This window comes from Neopsephotus bourkii, unplaced genomic scaffold, assembly GCF_033783945.1.
Source record: "Neopsephotus bourkii isolate Nb327-2 ecotype Australia unplaced genomic scaffold, CSIRO-AGI_Nbou_v1 NB_860, whole genome shotgun sequence".
NCBI lineage: Eukaryota > Metazoa > Chordata > Aves > Psittaciformes > Psittacidae > Neopsephotus > Neopsephotus bourkii.
Window position 1 is genome coordinate 2,590,751 of NW_026901356.1, and position 25,351 is coordinate 2,616,101.

Genomic DNA, 25,351 nt, shown 5'->3' on the forward strand with positions numbered 1-25,351 from the left:
TATACTCAAACAAGATAGATTCTGTTTCAGGAAGATGGTGGGCTTGTTATGGGTAAGTGCTCATTGAAGATGCTTATATTTTCTCAGTAGGAAAGACTTTCCAGGGTGTTTGGTGGTGTCATAAGAGAATGTTTGATAGGAAAAAATACATGTTCAGGTAGCATATATTCTTTGAGTGAAAGTCTAACTTCTCAGTTACAAAGCAAGCACAGAACATTCTTTAACTTTGTATTTCATCACTGAATCAAAGATAGTTTTAAAAGATAATTCCTAAGTAAACTGAAAAAAGGTGAACTGAACTGCCTAAAAACCAGTGCAAGAATGATACCTTTTTTCAAAATTAACTCCAGAGCAAAAGGAAAAAAATGGTCCTCTTAAAACCCCGAGCATCAAGTTTTTTCTCTGAAGTTCAAACTAACTTCCTCGTACGTCCTTCTTCTTATGAAATTCATACTTAGTAAACCATATAAATTTCTTTGTGTCTGTTTTCAGTGGAGACCTAGAAAGACCAAGCTCATTGGCTTTGTGCAGCCACAAAGGGAGACCACACCATTTACCAGAACAGAAATAATTTTTCCTTATTATAGTGCAGAATGCTGGTTGTTGTACTGGTTGCCATTACTAGATGAGAAATAAACTCATTTCTTATATTATTCCTTCCCCAAACCGCTGCACTGTAGTTCTGCAATACCCAAGCATAACTAAACAATATTGGTTTTACGTATCTTAATTGTCCAGTTGGTTGAAGAGCTTGGTGACTCCTAGAGAAAGTGTGGCAATGGTAAGGAAAGACCAAATGATAAAAAAATTTCTGTAATTAAGATGGTGTTTCATGGAGTGTGTGACAGAAATCACACAAAAAAATCATTCCACAGAAATGTTAAAAACCTTTGAGATATAAATAAGTCATTTAGGCACAGTTTTATGTGAACTTGAATATGATAGATGTGATTTTATATATATATATATATATATATCCCAGAAAATCTGTAGATAATGTACAGAAATGATAACTATCACTGGATAAAAACCACTTCAGACTAATGAAAAAATATGAACAAATCCTGAACCGCCCAAGAAAGGGTACACAGCTCTGACAGATCCCTTAGTACAGATGGTGAGAGTAAAACATATCCACAGGATAATCACATCCTCACCAAAATTGAAAACGTATGTGAGAGTCATGGTGGTCTTGCAAAAATATAGACTCATAAACGATTCCTTGATTTGGTGTCATCATTCATTTCTTTCATTTGAGGAATCAGTTTTAGTAGACCATACAAAGATTGATGGCTTTTTCATAAAAGGATATTTTATGAAATACTGAAATGTAGCATATTTCTACCTGATAAATGCAGAGACCTGTAAACTTTGAACCCACACTGGCCTTTGTTGCTCATGACCCTGTTTAAGTGATTTATTTTCTTTTAACAACTGCAGTCTGCAGGAGGTAGAATATACTGTGTAGATGTTTAATTCTGTTGAAAATTGAACAGTTTAAACAGAATGGCTGACATTAGAAGACCCATTACTGAAAAGTCATATTATCTGCATTTCAGTATCCCTTTTAGGGGCAATATTTATGGTTAGAGAAAACACATCATTTATAAAAACAGCCTTGTAGGCTGCTGCAGAGCAATGGAGGAGATGGCATCCTTGGCCCCACATCAAGGTGTCTGGAGGATGGGATCAAAGCTAGAGACTCTGGAAACCTGGCATCTGTAAAGGTATAAAACCAGGAAACTTGCCCGTAGCCTAGATGAACATCTCGAGGGAGCTGAACACTCCCCACCCTTGTGAAACATTTGGATTTTAAAGATTTAGCAAATTCCAAGGAAATAATACTCTGCTAGAATTTGTCTGCCATCTCTCAATACAATGGCAGTTTTATCTTTCAGTTAAATGAATTTCAGTCTTTTTACCCTTCCCTTCACTGCTTTTTATCTGTATTTTGCCAACGTGCAACAAAGTCCAAAGCTTCATAAACATCCTTCCTACTCCTTGGTATGAATGTTCACAGAAGTCAAGCAGATCAGTCCTCTTCATGTGTAGGGAAACATCACCTCAAATCCAAAATATTTTGCATACAGAGTCCAACCTTATTTCATAACAGCGGGGACTTCTGTCAGGTTGTTTCCCCAGCAGCATGCCACACTACTGCTCTGCAAATCTTTAGATGACTGACCTACAAAATCTTAGCAGGATTTAATATGTGTCAGTGCATTATTGAACAGTGCCCAAGACTCCATCTTATAAAATTAAATTGATATGATCAGATAAATTAATAATGCTTTTTTAAATTCTGTTTTGAAGTTATTCTTTCATGAAACAAGCTTCTTAGGTGAAGCAAATTCTGTGTTTGTGAAACATCTCATGAATATATGGTGCTGTAATAAAAATAATAAATGTTTAAAGCTCCCCCACTTTCCTTTACTCTTAGTTACTAGAAATAAATCTTATGAAGCAGATAAAAGTATTACAATTAATCCCTCCTCAATAGAGACAGTATGCACTACTCTTTTCAATACAAGAGAAACTGGCTCTGACTAGAGTGGCAACAACTGGCAAATTGATTTTATAATTTTGATTTAGTAAATATTAGGAAATAGACTTTTTTAATAACAACTCCATTTAAGTATTCATTAAAATGGAATTAGGACAAGCAGGGCCAGATTCTGATATCCGTATTCTTGTCAGACAGCATTTTATTACAGAAAAGTCTTACTGACATGAGTGGGATTACTTGTAAAAGACCATTCTGCATGAGTAAGAACACAGAGCTAGATCTTACCAGGGTACAGAGGACCACTGAGGTTTTAGGTGCCCCTCCCCAATCCCAAAGTACCCCACACACCCTTCAGCAATGGCTGGAGCCATATGTAATTATATGGCTGAGGCACCTCATTTATGCTGGTACACATCAACTCACTGATCTCACCAACACAAACTCGGACTCACCTTGTCCCTGACCCAGGTATATTGAACATGAAACATATAACTTTATCTTCATGAAATAAATAATTCCCAAAAGCTGGTTACTTAGCTTTAGACCTTATGCTAGATATTTATCTTCATAGCTGTTTCAGTTTGAGTAAGTTTGACCTGAAGAATGCATAGCACATGTTGCCATAAAAAAAGCACTATGAAGGTGAATTTTGATTTATAAGAAAAATCACTCAGAAAGAAAAAAAAATAGTGGGCTACAGTAATGGATCTTATTAAAGGCTCAAGATGGTATACTCTGTTCCTCTAGATTACATAGCAGAAGGGAAGACCATCTTGCATTTTTGTTTTCTACACTCCTGATTTAAATGTATACATAAAGAAATTACAGTAAACTCTTGTGATGGCACCGGGTAAAAAGAACTGGCTTAGTTATAAATACTATTGATAGTCAGAAAAAGTATATGTATTTTTCCAGACACAATCCCAAATGTCTCTCAAGCTTTGAGTTCTAGCACTTGTACTATCTTTCTTTATTCAGTAATCTCTGTAACAAGCAAGGGAGGAGCTGGGAAATGTGACCATTATGTAGAAAGCAGTAATGTATGAGCAAATGGTGAATACCCTAATTTATCTTTTATTAAAAATCATTTGGCAACTGATTTTGGAAAATAATCTTTAGCATATACTCTGTAATTTTATATTTTCATTATATACACAGGTCATATGTGGAATACACTTCTACTACTTGATCGGGTGAACACAGAATCGGTACTGACAGCAAATACTTCACAGTCTATTTGGTGTACATAGAGCCCTTCTTCCTCTAAAAGGCTGCTGTTTCTGAAGAACACCTTGGCAGAAAACACATTTGCCAATAGAAAACATGGTCAAAGACAATTTGCTTAATTCTATTTTAAAATCTAAAAAAAGGTCTATTTTTGTTTGTGAGTATAATTAGTAAACAGACTACTTACCATTGTTTTACTTTGGTTTAAAAAATAGCCAACACTGAAGGATTCTATTATATAGTTCTCAAAGGTCAGACTTGAAAGCTTAAACTTCAGGTTGTACTGAGATAAAGGCACTGTGCTTTGCAAAGTTATGCTATTATCCCTGGTTATAATCTTCACTGACTTCAGAAATAATTGCTTTCCTTAAACAAAAAGGAAGTCTGATTCTAATTTGCTATCTAGATCTACATTCTTATATTCTTTTTATAGATTTTTGAACAAGTTATCACTGGAAATCTTCCTTCACTCAAACATAAGTGAAAGTTTTATCTTACTTCAGACATCACCAAAATAATTTATGACTAAGGAAACAAAACCTTTTGTCTCACAATATATTTCTTTGCGACAGCTGTGGTATTTCACTGAAAGCACAAAAGCTGTGATGGTCTGGACTGCAATCAACCATTTTTAATAGGAAATTTTTACGGACTTTTAATAAGATCTCCTAACGTAATTTATGGGGAGAGGTTTTGAAGTGAAGAGGCATTGTTTGGCAAAGTGTTCTTCCTCTAATCTCAGGAAATTTAAATAATCGAGTGCTCATTTCCTCTAAACTTAAGATTTCTCCTAAAAAATGGTTAAGAATAACACCTGCTACATTAGCAGCAAAATAAGTGCATTTAGAGTCCAAACAAAATAGATTTCTAAAGGTTTTTCAAAGGCAAAATTAATCATGGCAGAACCAAATATTGCTAATAATGACACAATATTGAATTCTACTTCTTAAACTCAGGATATTTAACAAATGCGTTGAATGAAGAGAGCATGCTGGTCAGGATAAATGCAGGTATTTTGGGGGGAGAATTGGAGTAACTGGGCAAACGCAGAGAATTTACAGTTTGTAAGAAAAGCAGATAAGCACCTGAAAGTTACTGTACTTACTGAAGTTATCCAGAGTTCCTCCAACTACAGAGCTTGGCTGGAGGAATAAGGACAACAGGCTTCCTCCTGAGATCCCTGATATGTCTTCCGAGAAGAGACTTTCCCTTTAGTGTCAGCCAGAACTAGTGAAAAACCAGAAACATAAGTAGGAAGCACATTTTTATACATCGATAAAGCTAAGTAAAGCTCCTGAATCTGAAATAGATTTAGTTTGGCTCATTGGGGTTTTGACTGAAGTTCTGAATTATTTTTTAACCTGAAGAACTTATTGTCCGTAATTCTGTTTTAAAGTAAAAGCTAACTTAATTGTGTTCCCCCAGACTAGGTCTGAACTTCTCTCCCAAGGGACAGAAAAAGAGAGGGGAAAATCTGTAAAGGAAGGATTTATGGACGGCTCAGGTAGGGCTACACTACCCGGCATTCATTCAGGTCACCGTGTGCCCAAGACCTCAAGAGGGCAGTCAGCACAAAACGTACTACAGTACAGGAATGAAGAGGTCTACACCTGTCATCAACCAGTTTTCAGTTATCCTTACCCAGTTCTCCAGAGTCACCTCATCTTTCATCTCATCAATACAGATACCGAGGTGTAAAAAAAATAAAAGAATTAAGAAACGCTGAAAAATAATTATATGATCATAAATTCTGTACTTCGTTTCTATATTGAGAATCTGTTTCATCAGTGCTTTTAATAAAAAGTGGTCAGTTTCTAGAGCCAACTCTAAATCCTTTACTTTCAAAAGCTGTCTGGGGATTTCAAAGAGCTACTGCCTCCATAAAGACTGCTTTTAAAGATGTGCCACCTGGATAACTTTGTTCTCTTCAGTCACAATGCTCCAAATACACAGGACAGAATGCCACTTCTGCAGCCTCCACCTCTCTCTTCCTCTCCCTCTGGTTTGCCTACAGAATCAAAACAAAACAGTTTACAGTGTGTGCCAGCCAAAATACATCTCTTTCTTTCAGCAGCTGAGACTTGAATGTTACTTTCTCCATGTGTGTACATACAAACATACACACACAGTCCCACACGCCTCAGCCATTTGTGAAACTGCAAGTGACCTCCTTCGGGGTTCCTTCTGTTGCCTGTCCCTGAGGCATTGCTCCACCCCAGCCTCCAGGGCAGTGCCTGGCTGAGGCTGAGGCTCCCCAGCCCTACTGCACCCACCCGGGCAGCCCCCTCTGGAGCTTTAACCCCATCCACGCCCCGTTTCTGACCCGTCTTCACAAGCTGCAGACAGGGCTATAAACAACTGCCTCCTTTCCACAGAAATGTCATCATTCCAATAAAACTGAAACCCATTCTTCCACTACATCCTCTTTACATTGGTAGGTTCACAAAACACATACTGCCCCCTTTATATTCAAAGTGGACTTCCTGATGCACAAGTTCAGATCCCAGCTATCATCTATCATCTCAATTCATCTGGGACAAATAAAGTATCATGCAACGTACCATATGTGGATATTTCAGCAGAGCTCTTTAGAGTCATGTCCTGTCTACCCAGCATGATCAATGGTTATTTTATTTTTTATATTTAGCATAATACATGACAAACTTCCATCTGGGTGCACTACCTAAACAAAAGCAGGCAGTGAGGTTGGGAGTCAATTCCTGATGCAACTTGTGTTATTTATTCATTTATATACCCTGGGATACCTGAGACATCTGCATCAGGCATCTCAGGCACAGTGTGGCATTTATAGGAGACTCATGGCACCCTGCAGCCATGCACAATATCCCAGAACATAAATAGTACTGGGCACCTGAATTGTCTCCCAAAGATCTGTGCAAATCAAAGGGATGATATAGCCCTATGCCCTCAGCATGTTGGATGCCAAGTTACCTTTCTTCTCACCAGAATGTATTAAGCAGTCCTAGATGAAAGTCATCTGCACGTTAAAAAGGCTTAGACACTCATTCTCTGAAAATCAGAACCATTTCCAGATTAGGCACACAAAAGAGAAATCCATCCCTATATCCATCTATACCTTCTAGAATGCTGGCCTACAAAATAAATGTAAAACTATCAATCAGGCAGTACTAACATATTAAAAACACTTTTAGTGAAAAGAATGCACCAGTTAAATAGGGATTTTATTTAAAAAATACTGCCCAAGCTCAAATAAATTCATTAGCCAGGATTTGGATGATAGAAAAATTAAGAGTTGAACCATTATTCAGAAGTAATACAAGCATGTAGATGATCAAAACTAATTTGAGTCATGAACTTTATGAAAGACAGTGTGTGGCTTCATTGGGTTTGTTGTGCCCAGTGCTCTGGAAACCCATGAGCAGGCACCTTCCCTGCTCTGGCTCTCAGACTCCATAATTAAGTCTAGTCACTACTTCATCAGGTTTGTAGGTGAGAAAAAAACAGAAAAAGGATGCTTGTGCACAGCATTCTTACTGACTTAAAAAAGTTAGGTAAGTTTTTAAGAGATACTTGTATTTGTCTCTGCAAACTATGGTGGGTGTAATGACAGTAAGGTGATGTGACTAATAATTAATTCAACCCTTATTGATAAAAGGTGGAAACTGCTGGTGCTCCCAATATCTTCTACATGTCTTATATAAAACCAACATTAGAAACAGTTCCCAAAACATTTGGTGATCCAAAACAAAAGCAGGTGATAGAATCATGCTATGTGTGTTAGATGTGATACAAATGTGTAAAACTCAGCACACAGAGCCAAAAAATGCAAAGGCTGTACTACAAGCTCACCATATTCCCCCAAACCTCAGGCTGGGTCTTTGATTCCTGCAACCCTAACCCTAATCCAGTAACTCCACAGCAGAATTCAGTTTTTTTGGCTTTTGCAGGAGGGGTGGCACTCCCACTCCCTGGCCAGTGGAGCTGAATCCAGCAAGACTTGTTTTCCTGAGGAATTAAGAATTTCCACAGGAAATTTCCAACACAACAAAAGTAGTGTCTGCTGGGTTTTAAGCACAGCAGCTGTCTGGAGTGGCATCCTTTAGTCTAGCCATCCCTTGAGTTCGTTATCAATTGCTAGTTTTTCCTGGTTTCCTGCCAATATATTGGCAAACCTCTTTGAAAAATCCAAGGCTGCCATTAACATTCAACCAGTCTCTGGTTTGTGTAAAAGATTTCTAAACATAAACCACTGAGAACACCAAATACCACCATTAAGCCCCCTTTTTATTTATGTTTCCACATTTATTCCTAATATCTCCTTTGCAAAATTGGGGCTAAATGAGTGTTTTGCAGGCAGCAAAGTAAGGCACATTTTGCTAACCGGTGTCAACAGTAGGAAGGCACTCAGTGGCATGATCAGTAAGTCAGTAACTTTTCTGATGTTGCAGATTATTTGTTTAAACTCATGACGCACAGAACACCATCTCCAGGCCCTGTGTATCTCATGTAATTATTTCCTCTCAGGGACTTGACTCCAAGGCCATCCACAAAGCCTTCTCTCAAAACCCTGCAGCTCCTATTAAATGAGCTCTTATTAAATAATTAATTATTCCGAAAATAATTAACCCAAATAGTTGTGAACCTGCATAAGTGTACTCTAAATTTCTGTATCCACTGAACACTTAGCATAAGTCACAGGGAAGATTTCTTGCAGTTTTCTTTTTCCCAGCTTTCATTTAGCCTTTGAAATGTCAGGAAAAGTCAAGCTATGTTCCTGCTGCTCTGCCAGAGCTGTTGAATAGATTTCATACTCTTTAGGTGGAAAAGCATGCAATACACTGGTAACACCAAGTCACAGTTCATTACTTTCAGTTGGAGTATGAGCTCAGGTGGCAAGACAAAATTAAGCAACAGCTTACTTGTGTCTGGTGAGGAACTCTTGCCCTTTCTATGACCACATTTCACTCTCAACATACCAAAGCTGAGTCTATTATTTAAACTTTTCCAGAAAAAAAGACTATGTAAGAACTCAGCCTGGTTGGTTGTTTTTTGGGTTGTTTGTTGGATTTTTTTGTTTTGTTTTGTTTTTTCCGGAGGCTGGAGGGGAAATTAAACTTTAGACGGAAAGGGAAAAGAAACGTTTTTCTTTCCACGTGGGATCAGTGGAACACCAGCAGCACGCAGGCACAAGCACCCATGAGGATACCTAGCTGAAGGCGGCCAGCTACTCCCTTCTGCGCCGCACAGGAGCGCTGAAGCGGCGCTGCCCGCTGCCACGAGCACACCATGAGGTGGACTCCAGGCACAGCTCCGCGGCGAGGCCCCCAGGGGACCGGACAGTCCCGTGCTGAGCCAGGCACGGCCAGCGGTCAGCCGCTCGCACCTCCCGCCAGTCACCTCACAGCCAACGGCCGAAGCCGGCCCCGACCAGCTGCGCGCGACGGGCGGGGCGGAGCTCGAGAGACCTGCTCCCAGAGGCGGAGAAGGGGAAGCGGAAGTGGCGGGCTCGCGGCACCGGAAGTGGCGGTGCCTTTCCGGTGCGGGCGGCGTGCTCAGGCCGGCCGCGGCAGTCTCTGCAGCCATGAGCGTCCCGGCCTTTATCGACATCACGGAGGAGGATCAGGTCGAGGAGCGGAGAGGCTGGGGCGGGGAAGCGGGTCTGGGCTGCGGCGGCCTGCGCGGGGCGGGAGGAGCGGGCCCCGGGTCCTGGGCCCGACAGATACGTGTGTGGCTGTAGCTTCCCTCTTCCAGGTCTTCATCTCTCGGGGCTTTGGTTTCATCTCCCCTCCGCAGTACACTTTTATTTAGGAGAGGGAAACTAGTTCAGGTGCGGGCTGGAGCGTTCCTATGAGTCTGGGGTGTACAGGATTCTCAGCACTACAGGCATGGGAACTGGGGGGTTTCGCTGTACGATCTTTTTTTGTTTCGTGTTTGAGCTGTAGGGTTTGTTGTTTCCAGTGGCTTTTAAAAGCAGTGTGTATGTATACACGGAAATCTTCAGGAACTGCATACACAACTACAAGTCTTCAGTTTTCACTTGCCAAAACATCTAGTAAACTCCTATCTGAAACATCTTCAGTACCGTAAAGGGTCCTAGAGCATTCAGCTGTGTCTTGGTGGTTCTGTAATGATTTGACATTGAGCTTGATGTTAGTGACAGTTGGTGTCAGGGTAGCATCCTGGTTGGAGTCCCCCTCTGCCAAAAGTTGTATGGCCTCATTCAGATTGCTTCTGAGGGGTTGTGGGTTGTGATTCTGCTGCTGAAGCCATGGGTGAATGTGAATGTGTAGGCCCGTTGCTGAGGGAAAGGTATTTCTTAGTGCAGGCTTAAATTCTAACAAGGTAAGGGGGGTCATTGCATGGCAGTGGGAACTGGCTCTGACTTGCGTGAAGAAGTAAATTCTGCTTCCTCTGAAGTGTTTATACCCTTTTTTCTTCTGGTGAAGAGACAACTAAATGGTTTTATTGTTTTGTCCAAAGTTTCAAAGGGTGTGAAAGATAAAAAAGATTAAAAAGGAAAGCATCTTTGTAATGGAAACTTACTAGGCCTGCTGTGCTCTAGCTAGCCATAAGTGACATGTTCATACTGTGAGAAAGCTCAACAGTTATGTGGTCTGTTCAGTTACTGCAGCATCTTATACTGGGTCAATATTTGGGATTTGGGTGCCTTAAAGTGGAGAAGAGGGAGTATTGTAGGGTACAAGGCAAGTAGAGGAAAGTGAGAGGAAGTGGTGGGGGCAGAGGAGTGGCTGGAGAACAGAAGTCATTGAGAAATTTCATTACTTTGACTTTGCCCTTCACAAACTTTTGTGTTTGTTGTCTTTCGTTTTTGTTTTAAGGCTGCAGAACTTCGAGCTTACCTGAAATCCAAAGGAGCAGAAATCTCTGAAGAAAATGCTGAAGGTGGACTTCATGTGGACTTGGCACAGATCATTGAATATTGTGATGTGTGCCTGAAAGAAGATGACAAAGGTTTGCATCATTAATTCTTGCTGGTTTTGCTAAACACAGTGCCATCAGTGCTTTCAAACAGTAATGGTTGGCAGAATTTAGAGGTATGTTGCCTGCCTTGCATGTTAACACATGCATCTTTATAAAACTGGAAGTGCTTATTTCATCATTACCATGTAAAATTTGCATGAGCGCTACCCCTCCCTTTCCGAACATCCAGCACCCTTTGAAGGAGTCAGGAATCAAGCTAGACTCTGCTTGTTATGGGGGCACATGGAGTTGTGTGTAAAACAGGTTTTGTCTCTGGAAAAAAAAAAAAAGCATAATAAAACCAAGATTTGCTGTCAGTTAATGGCTGTGATGCTGCAGATCAAGAAACAATAAAATAACAACAAAAATCAGGACTAGGCACATGTAAGTAGAAATTTTAAGGCTCAACCATTGATAAACAGGGAGACCTTATAGCAGCTTTCCAGTGCATGAAGGGGCCGATAAGAAAGTTGGAGAGGGGCGCTTTACGAGGGCATGCAGGAATGGGATAAGGGGAATGGCTTTAAACTGTCAAGAGGGGAGATTGAGATTAGGTATTAGGAAGAAGTTCTCTACTGTGAGGATGGAGAGGCCCTGACACACGTTGTTCAGAGATGTGGCTGCCCCATCCCTGGCAGTGTTCATGGTCAGGTTGGACAGGGCTTGGAGCAACCTGGTCTAGTGGAAGGTGTCCCTGCCCATGGCAGGGGGTTGGAACTGCTTTAGGGTCCCTTCCAACCCAAACTGTTCTATGTATATTGTCTGAAAACATTAGGATTTTCAGTAGTCAGTAAGTGTTATCGAGTTAGGGCTGTAGCTCCTTAGAAATTGTACCAGTGTGTTTTAATGACACAGATAATGCTGCAGTAGCCTTAAATGTGTATGCTTGCTGTGCTCTGTACCAATATGCTTGTTCCATTTAGAACTTTTTTTACATGTAAAAAAAATCAACAGCTGATAGGAATAACATGTTGTTTGAAAGAACGCTTGTTTCATCTAAGGAGTACTTAAAACTATTTTTTATGTTGCCTTTACTGTAGGCAAATTAATATGAGATGCTAGAGAAGCTATTGCTCTGCTGTTTGATGGCCAGGTGTCATTTCGGGGAAATAACAGTATTTTCCATATGTAAGGAATTTTGTTCTTATCCTTTCTGTAACTGATATTTGGGCAGACTGTGGAAAGAAAACTCAAACCTGCCTGGTCCTGTTTGGAAGGGATAGAACACCATGCTTAAAACAGGAGCTGCGGGGGAGGGGGCTTTTGAATATACTTTGTTCTTGCAGGCGTTTTCCCTGTGGTCTGGGTATCTCTTGTGCTCCTTGTACGTGGGTATATCCTTGTGAAACATTTTACTGTATTTGAGCATTAGTTGTTAGTATTCTCTGTAGAACCGTGCAGCAGTTTTCTTGAAGCTGCGGTTTAAGACCAAAACCTGAAGTTCCTCTGACTTCTCTTATGTGCGAACAGAGAATTCAGAGCAGGATACCCGATACCAATTTCTGCTTTGACCTCAGAGTAGTAATTCTTGCTTTACATGGAGATATGTTGGTGAAAGACTACATGAACCAAATCTCTGGTACATTCTGATGAATATCCATGTTGGTTGTCTTGGCCTTTCCTTTCTTTTACAGTTCTCGCCAATGCCAAATAATCATTCATAGGAGAAGTACCTCTCAGCACTGAATAGCTACTGATGAATGCTGCTTGCTGTTTTAAACAGCTGCCTGTTTTGTTTTGCACAGATGTTGAGAGTGTGATGAACAGTGTAGTCTCTTTGCTGCTTATCCTGGAACCTGACAAACAAGAAGCACTGATTGAAAACCTGTGTGAGAAGTTAGTAAAATTTCGGGAAGGAGAGCGCCCATCTCTTAGATTGCAGCTGTAAGTATTGTGCAGAGGAAAGCAAGGCAATGGTATCTTGCAGAGATACTAGAGAGCTTGTATGTCTTTAAATCAAAGTTTCTCTGTTGAAGGAAGCACTTTTTGGTTTTTTTACCTTCACCTTAATAAAAACATCTGTGTGCACCCTAGTAATGTTTTTGGAAAGCTCTTTAACTCAGTTGTTCATTTTTTGTGGTTTAGGCTGAGCAATCTCTTCCATGGTATGGATAAGAACACTCCTGTGAGATACACTGTGTACTGCAGCCTTCTTAAAGTAGCCTCATCATGTGGTGCCATCCAGTACATTCCAACTGAACTAGATCAGGTAATTAATGTGGCGCTTCAAGTTACGGCCTTTGCATTGACCGTGTTGCATCTCACTAAATATTAGTAAGAGTTGATACAGACCGTCGCAGTTATAAATTGCCAGAGCTTTGTGAAATGAAAAATGCAGGCTACAGAATTTCTTATCTTTTAAAAGATATTTCTTATTTAAAAATAGTCTGCAGAATCTAAATCAAGTTGTCATTTATTTTCTGTTTCTGATGCTGAATGTGGTTAGATGTATCAGTTTGATTCCTGTGATAGTAATGAAAGTGAGAAGCTTTGATCAGGAGTGAGGCATCAAGTTCTCATCCGTTGCTCTGGAATCAGAGTGTATTAAAATCACTTATCTTTACTTAGGAAGTAACATGGAGAGCATAGGTGTCTGGCTTCTCATGGGAAAACTTCCAGGCTCTGCATGGAGAGTCAGAAGACCCAAATGAGAAATCCCGATGCAAGACCTCAATCCTTTTCTGCTTGATAGGAAATGAGAAATATTTTCAGGGTTATTTTAGTCTTTTCCCCAGTGCTTCTTTTTCACTTTGTATTCTACCTAGGTCCGAAAATGGATTTCTGACTGGAATCTTGGCACCGAGAAAAAGCATACTCTCCTGAGACTGCTGTATGATGTCCTGGTAGACTGCAAAAAAAGGTATGAAAGATGTGATAAGATACTAGACCACTGTATTTTAAAGTTGATGCATTGTAAGTGATCTGTAAGGAAAGTATTTCTCATGGTACTTTTAAAATTCAGCTGCACTGATTGTCCAAATACACCTAGGTTTTCTTCTTTTTGATGTCCTTAAGCATTGTTCCATTATACCAGTGTTTTCAAGAATATTAAAGTTAGTAGTGAATTAGCAGCAAACAGCAGACTCCCAAAATAAAACTACACCTTTCTATAAATATTAATCTCTGAGCATTGTAGCATCATGCCAAGTTTATTAAATTACACTTTTGACATTTTAGTGCATAGCAGTGCTATCTCTTACTTAATGATGCTGGGAGGCTTATCAATCACAGTTAACAGAATCAGTCTTTTTATGTAAACGTTACCTTAAGGACAGAGCTTTCCACTCTTCATGGAAATTAATGTTCACAGAATACCTGCTTGGCCATTTTAAATTATTATCCTGGATCATAAGCGTCATCTTTGATCTAACAGACTTGGCAGACCAGTGTCTTCTGGCATGCGAAGTAATCCTGTGTGTATCATGTCTCTAAATTAACATCTTAACCGAGACTTGTCATCAGTCTAGCTTAAGAGATGCGATACGGTGTATTGACTGCATTGTCCAGGGTTGTAGAGATGGGCTGGTATCCGGAAGTGGTTTCAGTGTGTAGTTCCACAGCAGTTTCAGCTTATCTGAATTGTCCCTGCTGCAGTTTGGGATATGTGTGTTTGTGTTGCTTTCTTCCACCATTCCCCTTCTCTCTGTTTTCTGAGTTAGTTTACCGAGGTTTTAGTTTTCTTAGTGGGGCAGCATCAGGACCTCTACACTGCTGACTTACACCAGTGGCAGAACATTTGTATAGCCTTGCCCTGCTGCAGAGGAAACAATTCTGTCCTGTCCCTTCCTGCTACCAGTACCTGTGCGCATGTGTGCTGCTGTCAGCATGTGTGTAACTGCACAGAGGACTGGACTGGGGAGGTGGCCTTGCCAGGAGTTAAAAAAAGGCAAGTGTGGAGCTGTCCTAGGAGGAAGAGAGTTTCTTCTGGCAGGAGAGTTAGCTCATTCTGCCCTGGTGAAATGGTAGCCTGGAAATGCTACATCAGCGTAGCAGGATCATTTTTAGCTAACCTCAGTTTAGCGATGATTAATCCTCATGGAGCTGTGAGCTACTACAACATCATTGGGAATTCTTGTTCCTGTCACTAACATTAAAATGCTTTTGCATTGGTAGTTTGGTATGAAGGATTTCAAATGGTAAGAATAATTTCAGAAATGTTAGTCAGATCTTACAGGTGACTTACTTTGTTTCAGAAATATTACACTGATACTCTATAACACGCTTACTCTTTTAAACACGTGTCATCTTACTGATTTATTGAGAGGTTTTAAGTAGCTTAATTCCCATTCTTAATGGCTGCTTTTAGCTAGTCTTGTTATCAAATTGTATTTTTTTTGTTTCCAGTACTGCCAATAACATTGCTACCAAATGGGTTTTGCTTACTAGTAATAAGTGGTATTTTTAACTTGAGCGTTAAAAACTTTCACAGATCCTGTAGTATGTTACTCCTGTACTCAGTGTCCTTAACCATCTGGTGCAGCAAGCTTTGCACTGAATGGAGCAATGTTTCAGAGCATTTACGCTTCTATCCAGAAAAGAAAACAAGAAATGACCCTGGCACCTTTGACCTGATTCACTGTCCTGGATCACTGGGCAGTATTTACTGTAGCATGGGAAACTCACAGCAGCATTCCAGCTTTAGCACTCAGGAATGTTGCTCTATCTAGCAGTATGGGAAGGTAAGTGGGAACTGAAAAATAAGTAATAAAAATCATACCTCAGTTACCATGTTGGAGTCATGGGAGAAGAATACATTGTTGGAAATAATTGAGTGTAACTTTTTTGGTTTGTTTTATATTTTAACTTTGTTCACTGTGGCAGAAGAGGTGGTTTTCCACAGCTAAGAGACTTTTCCCCAGTGGATAAGTTGGTAGTAAACAGATTTGTAGCTCATGATAAGTAGATCATGCAGATACTGTGTGTGGTGTTCATTTTCCTGCGGTGGTAAGAGAATGCTTCATTTTTCGAATCTTTTCTAGTCAGTGTCTAGTTGAAGTTTCTTCTTTCTGATGATGAAAATCATCTTAATCTCTTTGAAGAGGGAATTTTATCTTTCCCGTAATCAACTGAAGAAAATTGGTGGTGGTGGCTGGAAAACAGATGGCTGGTGTGGCTGGCTTCTGAGAGCTATATTTGGTAGCTGAACATTGCAAGGGATGCGTTACTTTCTCTGCTGACTGTTCTCCTTGCCACAAAGGTTCTGCAGTAATTTTATGTGGCTGCTTCAGTCTTCAGCATTTTTGTAGCTGTGTTGGTATGAAGTTGCAAGGTAACACAACCTGTGTTCTTTTCCAGTTACAGATGGAGTTTTATAGGCACGCATTCCTTGTATGCAGCTGGTTGTGCTGTGCAGCCCTGCCAGGCATCAGCCTTGTGCAGTTTACAGCCGTTCTCTGCCATGGACCTGGCAGGGTTCAGAGCAGGATTAGCCCTGCCCAAGTTTACATTTAGGACTGGCAAGACTGGTTCTTAATACATGTCCCAAAAAGCTTAGCATGTCAGGCACCTGTAAAATAATTGTTTCATTTAATTTTAATTCCATTTAGTAGTATGTCATGTAGAGGGACTTGATTCCAACAACTTACTAAGTGTGTGAATACTTTGTGGTTTGTTTGTTGGGTTTTTTCTTTTGTCTACCCTAACTTCTATTCTTACTGGCTTTTTGTCAAGTTACATATCTAGACTGGCACGTGTAGCTAGTATTTGTGCGAGCTGTCTTGCTAGAAAAAAATGTTCACATTTGCATCTTAGATGAGACACATTTAGCAATGAGCTTTGGTAAAATAGTGATCCATATTCCTGCATTAAACACCCTAACCTACAGTATTAGTCTGACAGTGAATGGAATGAGTAAGATTAAAAGGCCTGCCATACTTGTTGAGGTTCACAAGAACTTAGTACTGGAAGTTCAGGGGTAATAGTCTTGGAGCATTCTGATGTTTACTAGAAATACAAGTGAAAGATTCAATTTCTTCCTCTCTTAAAAAAGAAAAAGGGGGGGGATATATATATCAAATACTATTTGAAATTAGTTAAATGCATAGTTTTCTGGTTTTGCTCATAAGGGAATGGGAGAAGAGGAAATGTTCCAGAAATCTGTACCACAGTTCTGAAGTGTAAAAGAAAACTACTGAAGGCTCCTATTAAATAAGGAGTCTGGTATTGTTAGGTTGAATAGCACATGAGCTAAGCCTCCTTGAATGCCTATATGGTATCAGTCCTGTATTACACTGGTTTTTTTTTTGTCTTCACTAGAACATCTAGTGTTGATAATGCAAAAGTCATAGTCTGTCACTGTTTGCTTTGTATGCAAATGGTTCCCTCCTATATAAAGCTGTCTGAATTATTTTTTTTTCACTGATACAGAGCTATCAGTCCCTCTACACACCAGTGTCAGTTGTCATGACAAATGTGAGCTGACCTCTTCAGTGCTGGACTTCTATGACAACTGTTCCATTCATACTTAGATCCCTGAACACGCTTCTGGGATAATAGCCTTGGTCACAAACTGTCTTGACTCAGTGTACATCCAAATTACATATGGTATCACTTGTTTCCCATGATGTCTTCATATTTGTACTGCATGTCTGTGAGATTGGTAAATTCTGTAGAAGCACAAAACCCCACCCTATAGAGAAGCTGTCAAATAGGCGTATTGTGAGATTTAAAATAAGTACCTGCATAAAGATGGTGGTGTTGTATTGTAAAACCACTCCAACCTGTGCTGCTATATGAGTTAAACCTGTCTCACAGCGCAAAACAGCATGTACCGGGAGTGTTGTGCTGGTTTGTTCCTTCCCTCTGTAATATATGCCATTACCCTAAGTAATTAAAGTGAATTGAATCTTTATTCTTGAACCTTATATATTTTTTTCTTTTAAGGAAAATTTTGTAGGCTATTAGACCACATGGGGAAATCTGTTGTATCTGGAAATGAGCTGCTTTGAAGGAAGAGCTTATCTTTACACTATAACTCGCTGTACTCTGGAGAGTAGTATCCAACCTTCCTCCTGTCCACTGAGGAAGTACCTCAAGTAGTTTCCAGTCTGTGTATTTGGGGGGGGGCTTATGCAAAGCACGTGCTCATGCTACTCAGTTGTGGATGTCTCACTGGTGAGCTTTGGTGGTATCTACCTCCACACCCTCTCTTGTTCAAAGGAGGTGGTAAGATGGTGTCAACAAAATCTATTCTCTGTACAGGATAACTGACACACCTCTATTTTAATAGTTAACAAGAATTCCATGAGAAACAGGAAACAGCTTTGTGTGTGTATACACAGCATATTCAGTATGTATGTTTTTTGCTGAAAATATTATGAAAATCAGCAGCAGCTCCTGGCCTCACTAGTGGTGAAAACTGTTAAGTGAAAATAAATCCAGACCTGTTGAAGTGACACAGCAACGGTCTTGGAGCTGGTTTGCAGTAACATTGATGAGCTGCTGTTCACAAAATAATCAGGTTGGTGGACAAGGCTGTTGGTTTACTCCATTTTCTTTGGATGAATTGTGTTTCTGAAAGCTGTCAAAGCAGCACTGGAAGCTGCTTGCTTTATAGCAGCCTAAGCTGATCTTAAGTGCTGGCTGCTTAACTTCCTCAGTAAAATGAGCAGCTCTCACTCTGAATACTTGAAGAGAGAATCTCTGAAAGAAGGAAAAGCAGCTTTTATACAGTCATCTTCCTGACCATAAATATTCTTTAAGATATGCCATTTTACCTTTGAAATAAACTTTGCAGGGCTACTTATTGTGCAGTGATTAAATCCAGATGTGCATAAGGAGAGCATTCTAGTGAACCATATAAAGCTGTTCCTAGCTCAGAAAGCTTTTTCCATAACCAGCAGGTAATTTATCAATTTAAGAGAATGAAATGAAGGGTGAAGATAAACAATTCTGTAGAACAAGAATTGAAAGAATACATCTAGTTAATTTGTTCTCTCCACTAGAACAAAAATGGATCATCTGCATCTTTTTCAAGTCTAATTTAATTTGACCTATAACGTTGTAATGGAATTATTGAAACATTTGAGTGTCTTGTTTGAACTATATTTTTTTCAGCAGTCCTGAGGTAACTTTTATTTTTCTTCTACAGTGACACTGCAGCAAAAGTAATGGTGGAACTACTAGGAAGCTACACAGAGGACAATGCTTCCCAGGCTAGAGTTGATGCTCACAGGTAATACTGGCTTCCCACTTTCCTTAAAAGTAGCTTTTCATCAATAGCTACATTATGTTGATTGCCTTACTGTTGAAGAGTGTCAAATGGCCTGGCAGGCAAGGGCCCTGCTGCAGCCTCTTCTGTATCCTGGCTGACTTAGTGAAGAGTTTATTTCTGCACTCTACACTAGGTTGTTTCTAGGCAGAGCCAGGCTTACTCCATTGTTCAAGTGCACAGGTGTGTTCTGGTCACTGCTGAGAGAGGGATCAACCTTGACTCCATTTAAATCAACTGTGCAATCAGAATTTGAATGGGCATCCTTTAGTTCCATTTTTTACTTACTGATTCTGTGATTCTCTAATATTCAGTGTTCTTTGCAGATAGCAGGTTCTGTCGAAAAAAAATTCTTGCTCTTTTCTATAAGAGATGGATGTGAACTGCACAGAAATAAACTTACTTATCGGACAGTAAATTGATTCTTAACAGTGTGTTTTCCCCGCTGGCCAATAGAAGCTTCTATTTTGACATTCTACCTTGGGAATTAGTTTTATTAAGCTGTGGGGCTCCGCCGGGTGTGTACAGCCAACAGTTTTCAAGGGAGTTGTTTATGCTTGAGCATGGAGGAGAATCAGGATGAGTCAGTTTGAGAATCAAAGTGTCTGTGCATGAATGAAAAACCTCATTGACTTACCCTTGACTTAACATCTGCCTAGGGTTTCTTGTACTGCAGTGTCTGTGCAGCCTTGCCTTCTCCTGGGGGTACTTTATGTGGCAGGGTGGTGGTCTAGGCTAGGTTTTCTCGTGTCACAGACCAAAAGCTTTAGTCTACAGTTCTAGAAACCCTTTAGGTCTGCTTGTAGTCTAGAGCTGCAAGGCCTATGATTTATCAGTTGCAGTGTTTGGTGTTGGGGTTTTCTCCGTTTTGTGTCACATATGCAAGTATAATTAATCTTCCTAAACAAGTTAGTTCTATGAAATTTTAAGACGACAGTAAAAGTACTTCTAGGAATGAAGGCTGGGCTGGAAATAAATGGATAGATGGAAACAGTAGGGTGATTGTAGTCTTACCACCTGGCAAATCTCTTTTGTGATGCTGAGCAAATTATTTAATGCTTTCTATTCTTTTTTTCTTCTGTCTATAAAAATGAAGGTTAAAATTGGAATGTGACATATCTTACATTTAAGAAGAGTTGAAAACCCTTGGGTTTTTTCTTGAAAGCAAGGAACAACAAATTGAGTTACACTTCCTCATAAAAATGTGTACTGCTGTAAAAACAAGAATTTTCCTTTTCTCATTAGATGTATTGTACGAGCACTGAAGGATCCAAATACCTTTCTCTTTGATCATCTTCTTGCCTTAAAACCCGTGAAATTTTTGGAAGGAGAACTTATTCATGATGTAAGTAACTTGTTTTAAGGAAGGTGGTTTGGTGTCTGTAGAGTTCCGGGTTTTGCTCTTGTCTTTTGAAATTGATTCGAATAATTGCCTTTGTCAGTAATACTGAGCTGCAGTGTACGATTTCTTTAAATGGTTTTAGAATTAAAAATACCATATGTGAAATGTTTCCCTTCAGAAGTTTCAGAAACTCAGTTGCAAGACTTGCCGTCACATGAGCTCTTTAGCAAAATGCCCTTGAAGCCTGACAAAGGGAAGTAAGCTCAGCACAGACTGCCCTCAGCTATTGACAGCAGACATAATTTTAGCTCTTAATGGTTTATTTTTCTGTTGAGTATTAATAGTTTATATATTTATCTGTCCAGCATGCAGAAAGGGTGACATAGATCATATTTAAACTGTTCTTCTATTTGTTTTCCATCTTCTAGCTTTTGACCATTTTTGTAAGCGCTAAACTAGCATCCTATGTCAAGTTTTATCAGAACAACAAAGACTTCATTGACTCCCTTGGTAAGTTTTCAGATCATTCCATTTCTGACTAATATACATGGCATAAGATATAGAAGCTGCGTAGTGCTTCAGTTTGAAGCCAAGGAAGTTTAATGGGAATTATTCAGAATGGATTAGAGCTTGTAGAGTCTAACCTCTACTGGATCATATGTGAACCATCTGACTGTGGGTTGTTCTGCTAGGATGAACTGTTTCATAGGTTTGGAAGAGAACTTCCCCACTTCTTTTCTCTTAAACCTTTCAGGAGAGAAATTTTAATGCACTGGTGATCTAGCCTAGGCCAGAGATCATAACTGTAGAGTAAGCCAGCAGCTTGTATAAATCTCTTACAGGTTTTTTTTATGATTAATAACTCTATAGCAGCAAATACTGTTCAGGAGAAGTAAGATAAAACACGTGAAATAGTGTGTCTGTGTGTGCTGATGCATTAGAGCTAGCAAGCCTCAGTCTGTCCCAGTTAATTTGTTTCATCACATGAAGTGATGTGATGGAATGTTAATGTCAGCACCCTCTTTATTTACACACTGTGGAAAAAAGGAGTAGTAATTAACACTTTGACACTCCCCCGTTGATGTGTAATTGACTGTTTCAAAGGAGCACTGGTTCATAAGCTATTGCATGCATTAAAATTACGTTTTTTATATTCCAGCTTTTTAGGACAGGGGTCAGCGACAATGCAGAAATTGCTCAATGATGCAGATTTTTTTTATTACTGCATTAAGGTTTTGACATATTGGTAATGAATGAATGTTTCCATAAAAATCAGGGTTGGGGTTTTTTTTTTCTGTTTTGTTTTAATAACTTTGATTTTTGAAATGACACTTCAACACTGGCTGAATCCATTTAGGGAAAGGCAGAGTTTTGCTAAAACACAGTTTAGTGTAGCCTTTAAAAGGAAGCATTACTTTGTTTAATGGAGTGTGGTATAATTTTGAGAATAATTACCCTCAAAGCTTTAAAATGCTGGTACTTTGGGTATTAAAATGATGGAAATGCCAATGTGATTTTTCCATGGGTAAAATTAGCAGCAAGTTTGTGGTAGTTTGTAAATATGTATGTAGAATAAGCACACCTTTTGTCATACGTATTTGCACATCAGCTGGGTAGACATCTTACACCATTATTTCTTAGCGGAAAGCGGGGTTTGCATTGTAATTATTTTTATGTACTGAAATGGCTTATGTTAGTTGTCCACAGAAGTATTTGCTGAAAATGCTGTTACGGTAACATCTGAATAAAGTTATGGGAGGTTAATTACATATATAGTTGGTATTAATTATACAGTGTACCATAGTCATGATTTCTTTTGCTCTGCTTCCCTGTATCTGTGTTTACCTGTGTGAATTTACAGTGTGTGCATTTCTAGTAGTAAAACCCTTAAGTATCTGTGGAACTGTTTTGAAACCTTGAAACTCAACAGTTTTGACAGCCTTACTTCCAGTTATCTTGATTTTTCACCTGCTTTATGTTATACTCATAAAATTCTGAATATCTCTGAGCAGTGGACAGGATGGGGATTCTGAGGCAGCGCAGGTCAGAATGCTAGGAACATGGTCTGAGTGTTTCCGCCATGCCTTTGAGAAACAAGGGCAGTTTGCTGTAGGAACAATACAATTACTAGATGAGGCATTCCAAAATTCTCCAGGGCACCTGTGATCTGTTGCCAGAAACAAATCTATTTTTAACCGTGCTTTAAAGATTATTATTTCATTTTTTAACAAGTTGCCAACATATTTGGCTTTAAAATAAATGGTATCAATAATAGGATTTTAGTGCCAGTGCAGTATCGTCTTTAGTTCTAACCTTCTCTGATTAGGACTAGTCTAAGCTAGTGCAGAGAAGCTCCTACAGGTGGCGTCCGTTTGTGACCATTTGTTGTTTTATTAATGCTGACAATTTAGGCCAGCAGTAGAACTGACTGTGTCAACTGAATCGCCCTAACATGGCCACATCTAATCTGCAGTCTTTTTCGGAAAGTTAATCAGCATCTCATTTGCATTTGTTAATTAGGGTTAATGTGTGCTAATTGATTTTTTGATGCTTGTAGAGTTCCATTAAACCCAGTTAGGTATAGTTGCTGGTGCTCCTCATTTGCATGAATTATGATCGCATTTTTGTTGAATCTGTGCCAAACAGGGAACCTGCATCATAATTATAGCTAATTAACACAACACAATGTCGTGCACTAATGGGCTTTCCTGTTAGCATATGGATGTTGTAAATTCCAAACTTAAAATGTTTACTGAAGCAATGTGAATCTTTATAATGTTATTTTGAAACAAAATGTTTGATATTCATTTTAAAGAAACTTCCTCATAACCATTGTTGGTGCCACGCAGAGCCTGGATTAAGGAATACCTTGGTTCATCTGAATGTCTCAACTTTGTTGCTCTAGGTTTTGTTGTTGGGTTTTTTTTCAGGAAAGCAGTCTCTGAGGTGTGCAGTCCTTTGGCTCAATGCCTTGTGTTGCCATTCATACAAACATGTGAAAGATCTAACCTAACTTTTAATAACTCTTCCTGTATTCTTGAAGAGCACTTTATTGCTATGCTAGATACTGTAAGCACATATGTGACACGTGATGCTTTTTTGCTGCGATATAACAGTTAATTTGGTGCGAAAACACATCTTTCTGGCACAAAAATGTTATGCTGCTGAACCATTGGTGAGAAAGGTTTATTTTCAAGCAACTACATGAGAACACGTGGTGAGGCTGTAAGGTTTTGACATTACCATTTATGGATTTTCCACTTGTTCTTGCATTGCTGTTCTTCCAGATAAACGGAGACATTCACTTGCACCCTTGCCACCTAAAAATTTGTTCAGGTGATGTTTTTAATATTTAAAAAACCTCTGTGCGTCACTTTCATAGATATTTATGACCTTTCACTTGACAACAGCTGAGTCTTGGTGAATTCAGAACTAAATTACCTGTTTTAACAAAGCATAAGGAAGATGCAGGAATTGATGTTATACCTCAAAAAATGTTAATAAGGACAGATGGAATATTTTCTTGATGTGAAATAAATTTTAAATTATTGGAAGCATGTATTAAGAATAACATGGAAAACAATGAATGAGCTACTGAGTTATAATTCATAAGCTGTCAACACTTTTACACAGGCTTGTTGCACGAACACAATATGGCAAAAATGAGGCTACTTACTTTCATGGGAATGGCTGTAGAGAATAAAGAAATATCATTTGACACAATGCAACAGGAACTGCAGATTGGAGCTGATGATGTAGAGGCATTTGTTATCGATGGTAAGAATTAAAGTACCATAATTTACCCAGTACTAATGAACAATACTAGTTATAGTCTTTTCAGCTAATGTTAAATATTAAGGAAAATACTAATTTTTGATTTCTGCATTTGTTACAAGATATGGCTGCAAAATTTTATGCTCAAAACCATGCCTAACTGCTGTCTCTTAAACAGTGGTTTTCTTTCAAGTGACAGGAACTGTATTTCGTGTAATTTTTTTATAGAACTAATAACTTGTTTGCAGGTTTGTTATCTGGTTCTCTTTGCTGTCATTAAAATAGGATGTGTTTGTAGGGGAGATAAGTGCATAAAAACTGTACAGGATATTGCTTTAATAGGTAGGCAACAAACAACAGGGTTCATGCATGGCCTTCATCTTATTCCATCATTTTGCTTTTCTGCCTCCTATACTGTTAAAACCAACAGCAAACCCGTATTAAATGAACTGCTGTGGTTTCATCTTTGTATTGATTTAACTTTTTTTAATGCAGTTTAATACCTTTGCACTATCTTGAAAACATTGCTCAGAACAGCATTACTTTTTTGCAGCTGTAAAGACAAAGATGGTATACTGCAAAATAGATCAGACACAGAGGAAAGTAGTTGTCAGGTAAGAATTCTTCATAGCATTTTGCAGAACTTACTGTGTTCTAATTATTCCACATACATTTGTAGAGTGTTTTAACTAGAAACAAGGTATTGTTCCTATCGGTTGCTGGTAGTTAAATAGTTGCTATTTATCATAATTTTATTAAAGCTCACACTGAATGTGATTAACTTATTTAATGAAAGAGTCCTACTTTCCAGCACATTTCATTTAATGATCTAATAGTGACATGAATACTAATGACTGTTGCTGCTTTAAATATTTGGGAAGGCTAAAGGATTCTCTTAAATGATTAAGTGGAGCCCTTTATATAGGGAAAATAAAAATTTTCCTATTCACTTGTGAGAGTAGTGCTATAAAAGAATTACTGGGTGATCATGACAGCTAGTAATCCTCTTCCAATTCTGTTTTACTTCTCTAGTCACAGCACACATCGGACCTTTGGAAAGCAGCAGTGGCAGCAATTGTATGACACTCTAAACACCTGGAAACAAAACTTGAATCAAGTGAAAAACAGTCTCCTCAGTCTCTCAGACACCTAAATTTATTTTTTTTTTTTGACCTAGTAACGTTACTATAGATGAAATTTATTCAAAACTTCGATAATTTGTGAATGTCTCCAAAATGTCTGCAATTGGTTTAAGGAAGCTAAATATTCTAAATTACAAAAGGACAAAAGGCAATAAAACAAACATGGGAAAATACTTTCTGTTGATTTT

At 39.0% G+C, this 25,351-nt stretch overlaps 1 protein-coding gene and 1 long non-coding RNA gene across 4 annotated transcripts in view; one reads left to right on the forward strand and one right to left on the reverse strand.

The window, feature by feature from the left end:
• LOC133213975 (uncharacterized) overlaps positions 1-8,677 on the reverse strand; it is a 51,999-nt gene extending 43,322 nt beyond the window's left edge. For all 3 annotated transcript variants that reach the window (XR_009725943.1, XR_009725944.1, XR_009725941.1), the window contains exons 1-3: positions 8,582-8,677; positions 5,642-5,741; positions 4,839-4,960 (exon numbers count right to left, since the gene is read on the reverse strand). This is a non-coding gene — a long non-coding RNA (uncharacterized LOC133213975). The remainder of the gene's footprint in view (positions 1-4,838; positions 4,961-5,641; positions 5,742-8,581) is intronic.
• A 490-nt stretch (positions 8,678-9,167) lies between these two features.
• On the forward strand, positions 9,168-25,336 carry EIF3M (eukaryotic translation initiation factor 3 subunit M). Its single transcript, XM_061356589.1, has 11 exons — positions 9,168-9,338; positions 10,555-10,687; positions 12,442-12,580; positions 12,782-12,905; positions 13,462-13,556; positions 18,786-18,869; positions 20,151-20,250; positions 20,676-20,757; positions 23,881-24,024; positions 24,575-24,635; positions 25,054-25,336. The coding sequence occupies exons 1-11, from the start codon at positions 9,297-9,299 to the stop codon at positions 25,172-25,174; spliced, it is 1,125 nt and encodes a 374-aa protein (XP_061212573.1). The 5' UTR covers positions 9,168-9,296; the 3' UTR covers positions 25,175-25,336.
• The last annotated feature ends 15 nt before the right edge of the window (positions 25,337-25,351 follow it).